The 13,573-nt window shown below is 42.4% G+C and overlaps 1 protein-coding gene across 1 annotated transcript in view; it reads right to left on the bottom strand.

The window, feature by feature from the left end:
* The window catches only part of mdga2a (MAM domain containing glycosylphosphatidylinositol anchor 2a), a 652,262-nt gene extending 640,964 nt beyond the window's left edge, over positions 1-11,298 (bottom strand). The window contains exons 1-2 of the mRNA XM_052017769.1: positions 11,015-11,298; positions 10,247-10,644 (exon numbers count right to left, since the gene is read on the bottom strand). Of these exons, the coding sequence (XP_051873729.1) occupies positions 10,247-10,644; positions 11,015-11,298 (682 nt within the window). The remainder of the gene's footprint in view (positions 1-10,246; positions 10,645-11,014) is intronic.
* Positions 11,299-13,573: the final 2,275 nt, after the last annotated feature.

The raw sequence follows: 13,573 nt of genomic DNA, 5'->3' as shown, positions 1-13,573 counted from the left end.
ATGCATCTGTTGAATGAACCATTAAACCAAGATCCTGTCAACCTTTATAAAAGTATCCAAAACACCATAAACAGGGAGGCTCTTCAGGCACCTTAGCCAATACTACACCAGACTGTCAAGATATACTTTTTCTCATAACTGTTTCGGGACCCTTGATTTACACAAACTCGCATGACAAATACTAGAATAAAATTGAGTACATTGCAAAAGTATTTCACTGAATAGAAGCACTTTGGGATAGCCTTAAGATGTGGTAGGCAATAGGACCAAGACCTCCCACAATCAGAAGTAACCTGGCTACGGGAAATTGGATTGAAATTGCTGTGAAACAAATGTGAAATGCTCAGCGGGTCAGGCAGCACCAATGGAGAGAGAAATAGAATTAATGCTTCAAGTAAATGAAATTTCATCAGGACTGAGAAAATTATAAGATGGAAAGAAAAATAGAGTGGAGGAAAGAAAGGAAAGATCTTTGATGTGGTAAAAATCAAGAACAAGAGTGACAAATAAAGGCAAAAAGGAAAATTTCTGAGACAAATAAACAGAAGACTCTGAAAACTTAAATCACTAAAAGCATTGAATTATCTAAAGTTTTTGAAGCTGGTTGGAAGTCTGTTGTGCCCAAATAAATCTACAGATAAATAAGAGAATATTTAAATTAGTTGCTTTGCTACAAACCAATATGTACACCAAAAAGAGAAAAGCTCCACTCACGGTTCAACAAGAAAGAGACAGTATCAAGCCAAATGAAAGAGTCTACACAAAAGCAAGAAATGAAAATCCAGCAGATTGGAAAATGATAAAATGCAATAAAAATACAAAGGCTGAGTGCAAAGATGGAAAGCTGCGATATCTTGTAAAGGTTATTAAAATTTACAGAAAACGATCTTAAAAACACACTGAGGAAGTGGTAAAAAGAAACTGTGCCCAACATGCAGTCAAGAGAATTATTGAAAAAGCAAACATTTATCTGGTTAACTGAATAGTCCAGATAATTATCAGAGTGGAGAATGAGGATACAATACTGGAAATACTAAGGAAGCCAAATACAAGTCAAGGAGAAGCAATGGATCTCATACCCATTAAAATGGAATTTAAGATAGACAAATTTCCAGGACCCAATGGTTTTCATACAAGGGGATTAAAAGTGGGGAGAAATTGCCAATTCATCATTCTTGGAGCTCCTTGGCTTTCTAGATTCAGGATTGATAAACTGCAAACTACATGGCTATCAAATTAACATCAATTCCAGGAATTAAGGACAGGCAATAAACCAGGGCTGCTCACATCCCCTAAAGTGAATAGAAATGGAATTACATCATGGAAAATTTGTGACTCAGAAGGGAGTCACATCCATGCACTTAATAAATGTGATGAAGGTTTCCACCATCCTTTCAGACAGCACGTTCCAGACACCTGCATACCACTGGGCAAAAACAAAATTCTCATCTCCCCTCCAATTTTCCTACCAATTACTTTAAATCCATTCCCCTGTTTTTTTTTTGCCCTCCAAGGGACAGACGTCCTTCCAATTTCCTCTTTCTAAGCCCCTCAACCAAGTCCCTTCTCAACCTCCACTACCCCAAAGAAAACAATCCTAACTTATCCAACCTTTTCTCATCCCCATGCAATTTTCCACTCCTGGCAACATCTTTAGAAATCTGCTTTCTACAGTGCAATCACATCCTTCCCAGAAACATACATACAGTCCTCAAGCTGATATCTATCAGAAACAATTTACCTCTGGACACTCAAACATAACAAGAGTCAGCATGGATTTCTAGAGGGTATGCCAGGTCTTAACTATGAACTTGGGGCGGTCACCAACTTGGTGAATAATGGAATGTCTACATTTTGTTATTTTCGTGGGCAAATGCACAAAAAAGTGATTATCAGCAAAATTAGAAAGTGCACAGAATTGAGGATAATTTGGGTTGCTATAGGATGCAGAATACGGAGAGGTGGGGACAAAGGGTTCATTTTTAGATTTGGTGGAATGTGACATGTGGATCTGTACTGCAGCCTTAAATTTTTCAATTTATATTTTCATTATGCATGTCAAAGGGATGAAATAATGGAGAGTTGTACACCTACATTTGCACAGGAGATACAGTTAGGGGGACAAAGTAATTTGTGTAAAGAGAGACAACAATCTAGCAGGAGGATAAAGTAAATGGGCAAAAAACTATGACAGATGTTGTTCAAAGCAAGATGTAATGTGATCCACCTTGGATTTGAGATAGACAAATAAAAATATTTTCCTAATCATTAGAGATTCGTAAAAGTAAAATAGCAACAAGAGTTAACTGTCTACATACATAACTAAAAGCAAAAATCACACATGCAAAACATAATCAAGGTTAATGCATCATTTGCTTTGGGGGGATTAAAATACAAAAGTGAGAAGCAAAGTTTCAATTGTAAAACAGGCTTGATCAGACCACTTCAGGAGAATATGCTTCAGTGTGTGCACTGACTCTCAGCAAGATTTATTGGTCTCATAAGGAATAGATTGTAGATTCAGCAGAAGGATGCTAAGGCTTAAAATGCGTTGAGGACCAGATACAAAATAATGTACATTTTTGAATTTGGGAAACTTAACAAAAGAGGTATTAAAAAAAATTCTATAGGGCATGGACACATTTCTTCCACTGGGATGATCCAGTACAAGAGGACGTAAAATTTAAAAAAGCTAGGCTATTTTAGGAGCGAAAGAAACAGGCGCGTTCCCTGTCACGCACACAGAGATCAGTGGAAATCAGGAGCATGCTTCCCTTCCCCCACCCTCAGAAAAAGCATTGATGCCAAGATCATTGGATTTTCCATAATGGATAGATAGAATTTTGTTGAGCAAATGGAATGGAAAACATAAGGAGAGAATGTCAAGGTCCAGATCATCAGTTCAAAGATAGAACAAGCTGAAGGCTCTCAATGGACTAGTTTCCTTCCCCCCACCACCCCATGTTTGTTTCCTATGATTTCCATCCTGCCACAAGACACCATTCCCCCATTAGTTGAGTCACCAGATCATTATCAAGTAATGAACAAAATAAATCTGAACCTTCACCAAGCATATAACATGCACTAAACACCCCTTCCATTTGGCACTGCTTCATAATGTATCAAAATGTCTTGCTATTATTCTGAAGACAACAAACCAATTGACAGACAATTCTACCAAATGGAGCATCAGCTTTGTCCCTCTGCAATTCAGTGATACGTAGGAGGTACCTTTTTTCATAAACCCCACATGTACACAAACAGCATTTCACAGCAATAGAATAAATACACCTTCCACAAATATGCATAAGAGGATAACAAGAAATTGTAGTGATGCATAATAGCAGTTATCAACAGCAAGCTGGTTGAGGCATTGAAAACCTGAATAGCACATTTAACTGTCAACACTTTACATCTTTTAGAAGTAGAACTTGGAACTGTGACTTGTTGAGTATACAAGCCACACAATGCCAAAAGAACAAGCGAGTGTCTTTATAGTGTCTGTATTGCACTAATTGATCAAAGCAATTGCATAAGACTACCTCAATAATTATTGAAGGTAAGATAACATAAAATGCAGTCAGTCTGAAAACAAGAGCTGAATGAAAAATTGGCATGGCAACAATACAAATACAAAATTAGCTGAGGAAATAATTAGAAAAGGATGTTTTCTATACTGGAGGAAAATAAACAGTTATTTCCCCTCAGAGGTCTGTACAAAGAATATTACTCTTCTAAAAATATAATGCCTTGGATTTTGGTATTGAGGCTACGATTCCAAAATTTTCAAACGATAACCTAGAAGTGCAGTAAACGATAGGCATGGTCACAGATTTCAGGAGGAGATATAATTAGAGAGCTGACCTGTGTCAAATGAAATTTAACAGATGAAGTGGTGGTGACTAGAATAAATAATGGAAATACAGATTAAATATTACAATTGTAAAAGGACTTATGGACAGGTCTGCAGTGATGGAAGCAGATTCAATTATAATATTCAGAAGAGAACTGGATAAATATTTGGAGAAAAACAAAGAAGAAACAAATCTGGAGAGCAAACAGGAGTGGAATTATGTGGAAAGCTCATAACAGAGTTGGTATTGGTTTGACAGGCCTCCTATTGTGCTGTGTCATGGTATGATTCCACGTATAGATCATCAAGTGGTAAATATGACTAATCAGATTTTGAAAGTCAATGACATTCCATATATAAAGGATTTATTTCTATTTGTTTCTGTAACTGACAGCCCTACAAAATAAAATAACCAAATGTTGTTCACAATTAACATAAAAAGCACTTTTTTTTCCTATAGGGATTAGCTGGATTTCTCTGGGTAGATCCTTTCCTCTAAATTAGAAGCTTAAATGTATAACTACCATTTCAGACATTCTAACGTCTCAGCATAACTGAGTCAAGTGCAGGCTTTTGAATCGGACATTAAAATCCGAGTAAACTGTCTTTCAGATTCAAAACACCATTGAAAGCAAGAATTCTAGACAACAGTTATTCATCAATTTATAGGCCTTAGACCAACAATTATTAAACTGTTTGTGGAACCTTGTATCCAAATTGGCAACCACATTTCCGACAGTAATAATGCAAAATTACTTCAGCTGTTGGACTCTGTGGGATGTCCAGAGACTAAGACACTAGCCAAAACAGCAAGCAGCATGAGCAAGGTGGGCTCTTTGTGCACTGAAAATTGCACTAATTTTCTTTCATTAGAGGCAGCATTTACAAAGAATAGCATAGCTGCATCCATTGCATTTCTATCCAATTTGTAAAATTAACTGAATTTCCCATTGTAGGTAATAATACAAATAAATTCGGTCAACAGCTGACTTTTGTAAAAGAGACAAGGTGCATCTATTAATATGACTGCAAGTCATTGTCCAGCATGCATTTATCCCATAGCAGATGTCATGTTTTATTACTTCTGCAAACTAATCTTTCCCTTTGTGATGTGCCAATCCTTGACCTGGATACTGAAACGTACATGCAATTACAACTGTCCTTTAATTGCCCTCGACTTTAAGTATCTACAAATGCCTGGATTTTCCTATCCAAAGCAGAAGCCTCAAAAGGCTCATAGCTAAGCATGTCAAGAGCTAAAAGGTTAATAGCTAAACGTAACAATAAGCAGAACCAAAGATTAGGCATGGGCAACGTGAAAATTGAAATTACGTGGGATTTTCTTTAAATAAAATGATGCCAGTTAAACAAGGAATGAATGGTGTGGCATAGGAGGAGCCTTGGGTGCACCAAAAACACCAGCATTAACCAGCTGGGAATAATAGCCTGATTCTACACTATACTACCATGAAATGTGTGACAAGTCAACCTACTGTACAAACTTCCACTCGCCCTGTGCTTCGGCCCAACACGTGGGCGGCAGGTGAGGTACTGCCAGAAGTGCTTTGAACTGGTTTCATCCATCTCCTAAGGTCAGGGACATTTAAAAGTGGCCCTCTTAGATTGATATAACGTTAATTATTTTCTAATACTTAATCTAAAGGTTTTTCAACACACCTTCAAATTAAAAAGTGTGGGGGGAATGGAGTGAAACCTACTTACTTGTCCGGCCAGGGTCAGTGACGCCACTCACACTAACGCGCCGCACTGCACTCGCCAGCCGTGGCCGGCAGAAAGTCGCGTCTTGGGTGGGTGGGAGAGACGGATACTTCGCAATGCGCAGGTGCGGAAAGCAAGAACAAGCAGACCCGAACACTACGGCACCCTCCAAACCATTAAAACCCCCAGACCGACTTCAGGAGTGAAAAGCTTCCTCCTAACGTCCCCAAGTTTGCCTTTGCATTTTAATGGTCTGAACTTGCATCGCAAATTCCATGTTTATAATGTACATTTGTCATTTATCTTTTAACATTGGTCAATCTTCAATATCTCCACTTCCATAAGCCATAGGAGCAGAATTAGGCCACTCGGCCCATCGAGTCTGCTCCACCATTTAATCATGGCCGATTTATTTTTCCCTCTCAACACCATTATCCTTCCTCCTCCCTGTAACCTTTAATGCCCTCACTAATCAAGAACCTATCAACCTCTGCTTAAAAATATACCCAATGACTTGGCCTCCACAGCCATCTGTGGCAATGAATTCCACAGATTCACCACCCTCTGCCTAAAGAAATTCCTCCTCATCTCTGTTCTAAAGGGACATCCTTCTATTTCTGAGGCTGTGCCCTCTGGTCCACAACTCTCCCACTACCGAAAATATCCTCTCCACGTCCACTCTAACCAGGCCTTTCAATATTCAGTAGGTCCATCTACACAAGTAGAATGTCATGTGGGTGACATCAGTGGTGTTCATTTTAATGGATGGAATGTATCCCTTTTGCATGCATACATCTTTGAAATTTAATCCCATTCAAAGAATTCTGATTTATCCAGCATAAAACTGCTCTGCCCATATTGTATATAGACAAATAGAGAAAAAGAGAAATTATTTTGGTTGTTCAGGGAGATGACAGCTCAGGTTTTGGGTGCAGGTATACCCATGTATGAAAAGATTGTAGAGGTATCAGTCAAAGGCAAGCTCCTCCTGACTTAAGGTGAATTTATTTTTGAAAGGCATTTTACCTTTATTGGTCTTATCCCTCTGGGATGTAATCAGCAGCCAAATACATGAAAGTTTATTTCCTGCCACTGTCAGCCATTGAAGAGCTTGTGAGCAAACTATAAACATCTAATATACTAATAAGATCATCTTCCAGTAGATGTAGTCTCCTCTGAGGCACAAAAAATTCAGAGCAATAATTCTGGAGTTATATTAGTTAACTCTTCTATAGTTTAAGGACACAAAGATAACACAATAAATCATTAATTGCAATACCCCACATTCATGTTTTGATTTCAAAAGTCAAAGCTGATGTGTGATCATGGGGGCTGCTTAATTGCTGCTTCATGGTTAGTATCCTGGGTGACCCTTGGGCACAATGACCCAGTGGCACCCATTTCCTCACCAAGTAAATGCTGTGATGCCTGGTAATCCTGGTTGGTGGTCTCCCAGCCAAATACTAACCAAGGTTAGATTCATAGAGTTATACAGCATGAAAACAGGCCCTTCAGCCCAACACAACAAGATGTCTATCCGAGCTAGTCCCATTTGCCTGTGTTTAGTACATATCCCTGTAAAGATTAGATGAACTCAACCATTTCCAGACTGCTATGCTGAAAGCCTATTTCCATAATGTTGTTAATGTGCAAGGGCACTTTAAGCAACCCTCTGCAGTGTTCACCTCCCCCCCCCCCCCCCAAATATATAGGATCCCAACAGAGAGGAAATCATTTGCTTTGCCGTATTATTCCACGTGTGCCAAAAATCAGATGCGTTTCAATGAATAGATATACAAAGAAATGTTCGCCTCCTTTGTTGACAGGACATCTGTTGTCATTTCTCGCTGTTGGAGTACCACTGACAGCCAGTTACAAAGCTACCGGCCTACAGTTAACATGCAAGACTTAAACGATTAATTGTTTCAGTTAATGTTTTTTTGAGTTTTTAAAAACAAATTACTACGAACTGTTTAGTTCTTAGCCAAATAAAAATGCATTTCATAACGGCAGCCTAATCTTACAATCCTGTACTATTATACGAAGAAATGTGATTTCCCTGTGGCCTCTCACTATTGATTGATCATCGGGGACCGATGTGTCAATTTCATTTGTGAAATTAACAATAACCACTGACATCTCGTTGCTCAACTCACGAATGCTCGGTCCCCCGTAACATCCACAACCCACGTTCGCGGCCATTGGATTACAGCGCCGTCCTTAGGAGAGCGGCACAACAATTTCTGACAGTGGATTCAGCCCAGGAAGGAAATAAAAGGAGTAATAGTTCAGACGACTCGAAATAGCGAGCTCATTGATCCCTTCACAACGGGACCTCTGCAACCATCTATATTGTGACCAATTATCTGTCGCTAATCTGGTTATTCACTACAGATGCCGAGTCAATAGTAACATGCTGGTTACAGAATCAGATGTGTGATTACTCCCGGCGCGAGTGTTCAGTTTTTAGCGGAAACAACAGCTTTTAATTCTTTCGAGATGCAGGACTGTACTCAGTGAAGCCTCCATTAGATCACTCGGTAGAGGGTTAGACTGTGAGTGTGTAATGGGTGAGTGAGAGAAGGGTGAACAGGCAACTCTGCGTTAGCAGTCTAAACACCTCCTCCACTCTACGTCTCATTTTGAGAAGGATTTTAATAGTACAATGATGTAATGGATTTTGAACATCCTTCTGTATCATCTCGATTTCCGAACTTTTTAAACAATTATCTAAAATGGAGGTGGTTGTTTCAAGTACTGACCAATTATTTCAATCGATCCAGTTAATTCAACAGATTGTAGTAAAGGGTGGGGTGCACAGTGAGTTTTTTTTTGTTGGGGGGGGGTGGGAGTGGAATTTGTTTTGTTTGGGGGAAAAATGCAAAAACAAAACGCTAGATAGCAGAAGGGGGTTACCATACCCTCGGCGTCTGCCCCTCCATTCATAAGATGGTGGCTGATGATACTGTACCTTCATCGACTCTGTACTTACACTCTCTCTTGAATATTGCAACATTGACCGAGCATTCGCCGCCCTCAAGACTGAATTCTAAAGATTCGCAAAGATTCTCAATGAAGAAATCTCCCCATCTCTCCTGAATGGCCAACCCCCCCCCCCCCTCAGAAACGGCGATCACTAATTCTAAAATCCCATACAAGGAAGACATCCAGAATTATCTGGATTGTGAAGAACTTGTTTCAATATTATTCTAAACTCAGACCTGGTAAATCTTTGTTGCACCCAGTCATCTGCAGGTGTATTTCGCCGTGCGCCAGGCGACAACAAGTATTCACAGAGCTACAGACGTGGTTTCACTTGTCATCATCTTCATTTCTCACAAAGACAAACATGCCTTCTATTTTCCTAACTGGCAGCTGTACCTAATTTGTAATCTGTTCACCAGGGTCCCTTCAAATACCCACATGTTCCTCTCTTGACATTTAAATATTCTATTTTTCGCCCACTGAAATGAGAAAACTCCATTTCTCTCCCCATTATAATCAATCCACCATGTTCTTGTCCACGCACTTAACCCGACTTCAATCAGCATCCTCCCCAAAGTTTGGACCAGGTGGGTCTCTTCATCCAAGTTATCGTTACAGCCTGGAAATACTTCAGGTCCAAACTGCTGCATAATTATTGACTAACAAACTGAAACTGACCCCTTTATTCCAATCCCTTTTTTTGACTCGAACTCCACCTCAGCCATGATGTTGCCCACAATCCAAAGGGTCTTAAACTGTATAATAACCTCATGCGGTTCCTTGTCAAATGCCTTAACCAAATCAAATATACTACATCTACTGTTTTTCCCTATCTATCCTTCTGGCTACAACCCGAAAATACTCAATTTAAAATCTTTAATTTTCACAAACGTCATCGTTCACTTCTACGTCTAATTCAGATAGGGCATTGTCACTCGCGTACTGTGCATCAAATCGCTCTAACGTAGTGATTTATTTCAGTGCTACTGTTTATCATCTCATTCTTTAGGAACTTGGCACTCAAAATCAAAAGCAGCCATCCTGGTCTATAGTGTTGTACACAGTGTACTCAATGAATGCCAGATTCAGCCGAGCTTAATTAGTAATTAATGATCTTCAGAACTAAAGGTACGCAAGCAAGTTTAAGGTCGTTCTCGAGGAAGGGATTACAGCGTCATGTGACAAACTGCAACCACCTTATGGATACTTCAAACAGAAAGAAAATAGAGTTCACACTAAATGCACGAGTATGTGCCCAATCTAACAAGCAGCTGATGTCCAAATGCGAGAAACTGTCCAAATATACAGCCCCTTGTTGAGGGAATGCAAACCTTGCAAGCCCTTAAAACGCGTTATTGCAACTGCGGTTAATATTCTGGCAATTAAGCTTCGCGTTCTCAATATTTTCTCATTTTCTCATGGTCCGCATTTGCATTTACCACAATGGAACAGCTCACTAAACACTCGCTGGAAATCAATACGTCGAATGGAATTCTACATGGTTTTGGGGAAAAAAATGTTTTCTTTAAAAAATACTTTCACTGCATTCGCTCAGGCTTGGACAGGGATTTCATTTTTTTTAAAGAATACAGTGTTGAATCCTTGGAGCGTTTAAGGATGCGCCGAGTTAGCAAGAAGAGCAATTCCATACTGATCACCAAGAGAGAACCGTTTCCATCACAAACTTACCGTACACCCCCTGGGCAGAAATGCCTTCTAGTACAATTGTAAGCAGCCACGAGAGCAGATAAGCAAAATCCATCTTCACGTTAACATATCCAGCCTTCGGCGGACTGTTCGGCAATCCCGGCTGGCGGGGACCAGCGTCAGTGTTCCCCTCGGTCCCTAATTGGGCAGGAGGGCGATCGACTACGAGAAAATCTAATGGTGTGGGTTCTTTTTTTGAAGAGATCAAGTCCAACGGAGACAGACGTCGGTGTTTCAGGGTTATGAGAGCGGGTCTGCGCCCGTTACTGTCCGGGACGCAACGTGTAGCCAACCCATGGAGATGGAGGCTGTTATTACACCGTAAGAGGCGATAGCTTTGCCAGCCACGGCGCTTGTTTAAAAGTAACTCGCGTTGGTCCCTGGAGGGCAATTAAGAAAACACGTTCGATCGCAGCTCAGCTAAATCCATTCAGTTCCCGGCCCATTCCGGCAGTCGCTAACATACCCAGCGATAAAACGGACAAGAAGAAGGCATCAGCTCCTAGCAAAACTCGGCTTCCTTTTCAACAGCGACGAGTTATTCGAGCTGCAACATTTTTCAATGAGAAATCTCCTCTCTTCCTCCGCGCACGCAGAAATCGACACACAAACACATCCAGACACACACAGCTGGATCCGCCCGGAACTCAACACCCATCCACTCCCCAAACCCGGGAGAGAGAGAGAGAGAGAGAGAGAGAAAAAATCACTGAGACGAGAAGTTCAGGACGTGGAGAGAGGCTGCTTCACTGCTGTATCCAAGGCTGGCGGGGTGAAAACATGTCAGCTCGGCAGGGAGAGAGAACGAGAGAGGCGCCGGAGGAGGCAGCGGACAGCATCAGCGTCCCCGTCCGCGCCCGATTCGATCCCCCACTCCCTCGGTGGGGCGGCTGGGTGGATGTAGGGTTTGGATGCAGGAGGGGTGGGGGGAATAGAGAGAGAGAGTGAGTCCGGGCGGAATTGTCAGCAGCTGTAGTGGCTGCTAGCGGAGCCCGATCATCACGTTGCTCAGTACGTGCTCGGATGGTGAACATGCAGCTCGCCCGCAGACGGAGACGTACAGGCTGCGTGATTGAAGCTCGTCAGCAGCGAGGCGAAGAAAGCAGATTAAAGGAGTGCTCCATCCCACTCAACACGCATTTCAGCAGCATCGCCTTTTTGCATGTCTACACTGAGCGCGGCTGCTGTGCGAATAAAAAGGCGCACGCGAGCGCGCACACACAGATCGGGGCCGCGGCTCCGAGGGCTGAGACACTCTCATCCCCGCCGGGGGCTTTCGGAGGGCAAAGGGGGAAATTATACGAGACTAGAAGCGGCACTTTGTGTGTGTGTGTGTGTGCGGACTCGCACTGATTTTATACACGTATGTTTTGGAGAGGCCCCCCGTTGGTATTAGACAAAGTTTGCAGGATCCACAAGAAGGCCCTCTAGCAAAACTCCAGGACGCAGCATTGAGGGGACACTTGCATGGGGCAATAGCCGGAGAGGGGCGCGGCTCCGCCGCATCTGACACCTTGTGACAGGTGGATCTCAGTTCCTTTCTGTCAGATGCGATGGGTTGCTGATATGGGCCCCTCTGTCCCCGCTGCCGAGAAACCATTGCTTGGGACGTTTCGGGTTTTGCGTTTACACAGGAAGAACGCAAGAAAATAGGAGAACGAGTAGGCTACTCGGCCCCTCCAAGCCTGTCCCACCATTCAGTATGATCATGGCTGATCTACCCAGGCCTTGACTCCTTCCCTATGCCATATCCATGTGCCCATCAGTCTTTCAAAAGTGTGCCTCCCTCCACCTTAAATACTTTAGTAGTTTTAAATAGGACTGGAGATTTGTTGAATGGAGGCACAAGAGATCACTGGAATTTGGAGCAAAAAAAAACCACATTGCTTGAGGAACTCTGCGTGTCGAGCAGCTTCTGTGGAGGGAAATGGACGGTCGACACTTCGTGTCAAGACCCAGTCCCGATGAAAAGTCCCAACCCGAAATGTCGACTGTCCATTCCCCTCCACAGATACTGCCTGACCCGCTGAGCTCCTCCAGCAGTGTGATTTTTTTTTGCTAGAGATTTGTTTTTTTAAAAAAATCAATTTAAAAATAATTGATTGTTTGATCAGCTGGATCCTTGTCACGAATCTTGGTTTAAGATTTCCGAGCCAAACTTTTGCGAAATCCACTGCTGGGGTTGATTTTGCCCGATGCATGGATCTTCCCGTTCCCACAGGGATATGCGTTTGACCAAGTCCAGGCAACCCAGTGCAGCCAAGCTGAGCGAGGCTTCAGTGTGCGCAGGGAAACCGATGGGACAAGTAGCTCCTGAACATAAATAACCGAGGACGCTACCAATGTGGGCGTTATATTCTAAGATAGAATTCCCTTGCAGCATTAACACGCAGAAATATCCAGAGCCAACTGCAGGCAGGAGGCAAGTCCAGCCTCCAGGTTTCATTGGCAACCCGACCTCACTGGATACTGTCCCCTTCTCTCCCGAGCCCCGTGCCCTGTTCAGTGATCGGAAAGTCCGAGGTTAATTCAATGCCCAATTTCTAATGTCCGGCACAGAGTGACCTAACCAACCCCACACCAATAATATCTGCCACTCATTTAGATCTCCTCCCACGAAGGATGGTCGCCCTTGATTGTTTAAGTTCTCAGGGGTCTATTTCAACTATATGAAAAATATCTGCATCTAGCGCATTGCAAAGTATCTGTTAAAGCGTTGGGTACCCCGCTAACGTAGCCATCTAAAGCTGGTAGGATAATTAAGGCCTACTTATCAACAACTGTTTAATTCGTAAAGGACGTCTGCAAAACTTGAAACCTACTTGACAGGGACTACGACCTTTTGGTTCTCCGGGGTTTTTTTTCAGAAAAACGATCCCTGGTTATCCGGCGCCTTCAAATCCATTTCCCGGGCGATGCGCATCATCGGCAGGACCAGCGTTTACTGCCATCCGTCATTGCCCCCGAGCGGGTTGGCTTGGAAGGTCATTTCAGAGTAACCACAATATATGGGTCTGAAGTGAAATCGCGGCCAGACCAGAGCAAGATGGTCGATTTCCCACCCTCAGGGATATTATTGAACAAAGAGACATTTCATGCAATCCGGATATTTAATAATCATCATTAAGAGCAGCTGACTGGATTTAAACCTCACAGCTGCCGCGGTGAGAGTTGAACGCTTGTCTTTGGACTGTTAGTTACCGTAAGGTATTAGCAGTAACTCAACCACCGCCCCGCCACAGTGCGTTACCCTTGTGCTGTGTACACACGGGAGGCCTTCGGTGTTCCAAAACGCAACCTTAGGCGTAC

Source organism: Pristis pectinata, chromosome 1 (genome assembly GCF_009764475.1).
Source record: "Pristis pectinata isolate sPriPec2 chromosome 1, sPriPec2.1.pri, whole genome shotgun sequence".
Lineage (NCBI taxonomy): Eukaryota > Metazoa > Chordata > Chondrichthyes > Rhinopristiformes > Pristidae > Pristis > Pristis pectinata.
This window is presented reverse-complemented; position numbering and strand designations above follow the sequence as displayed.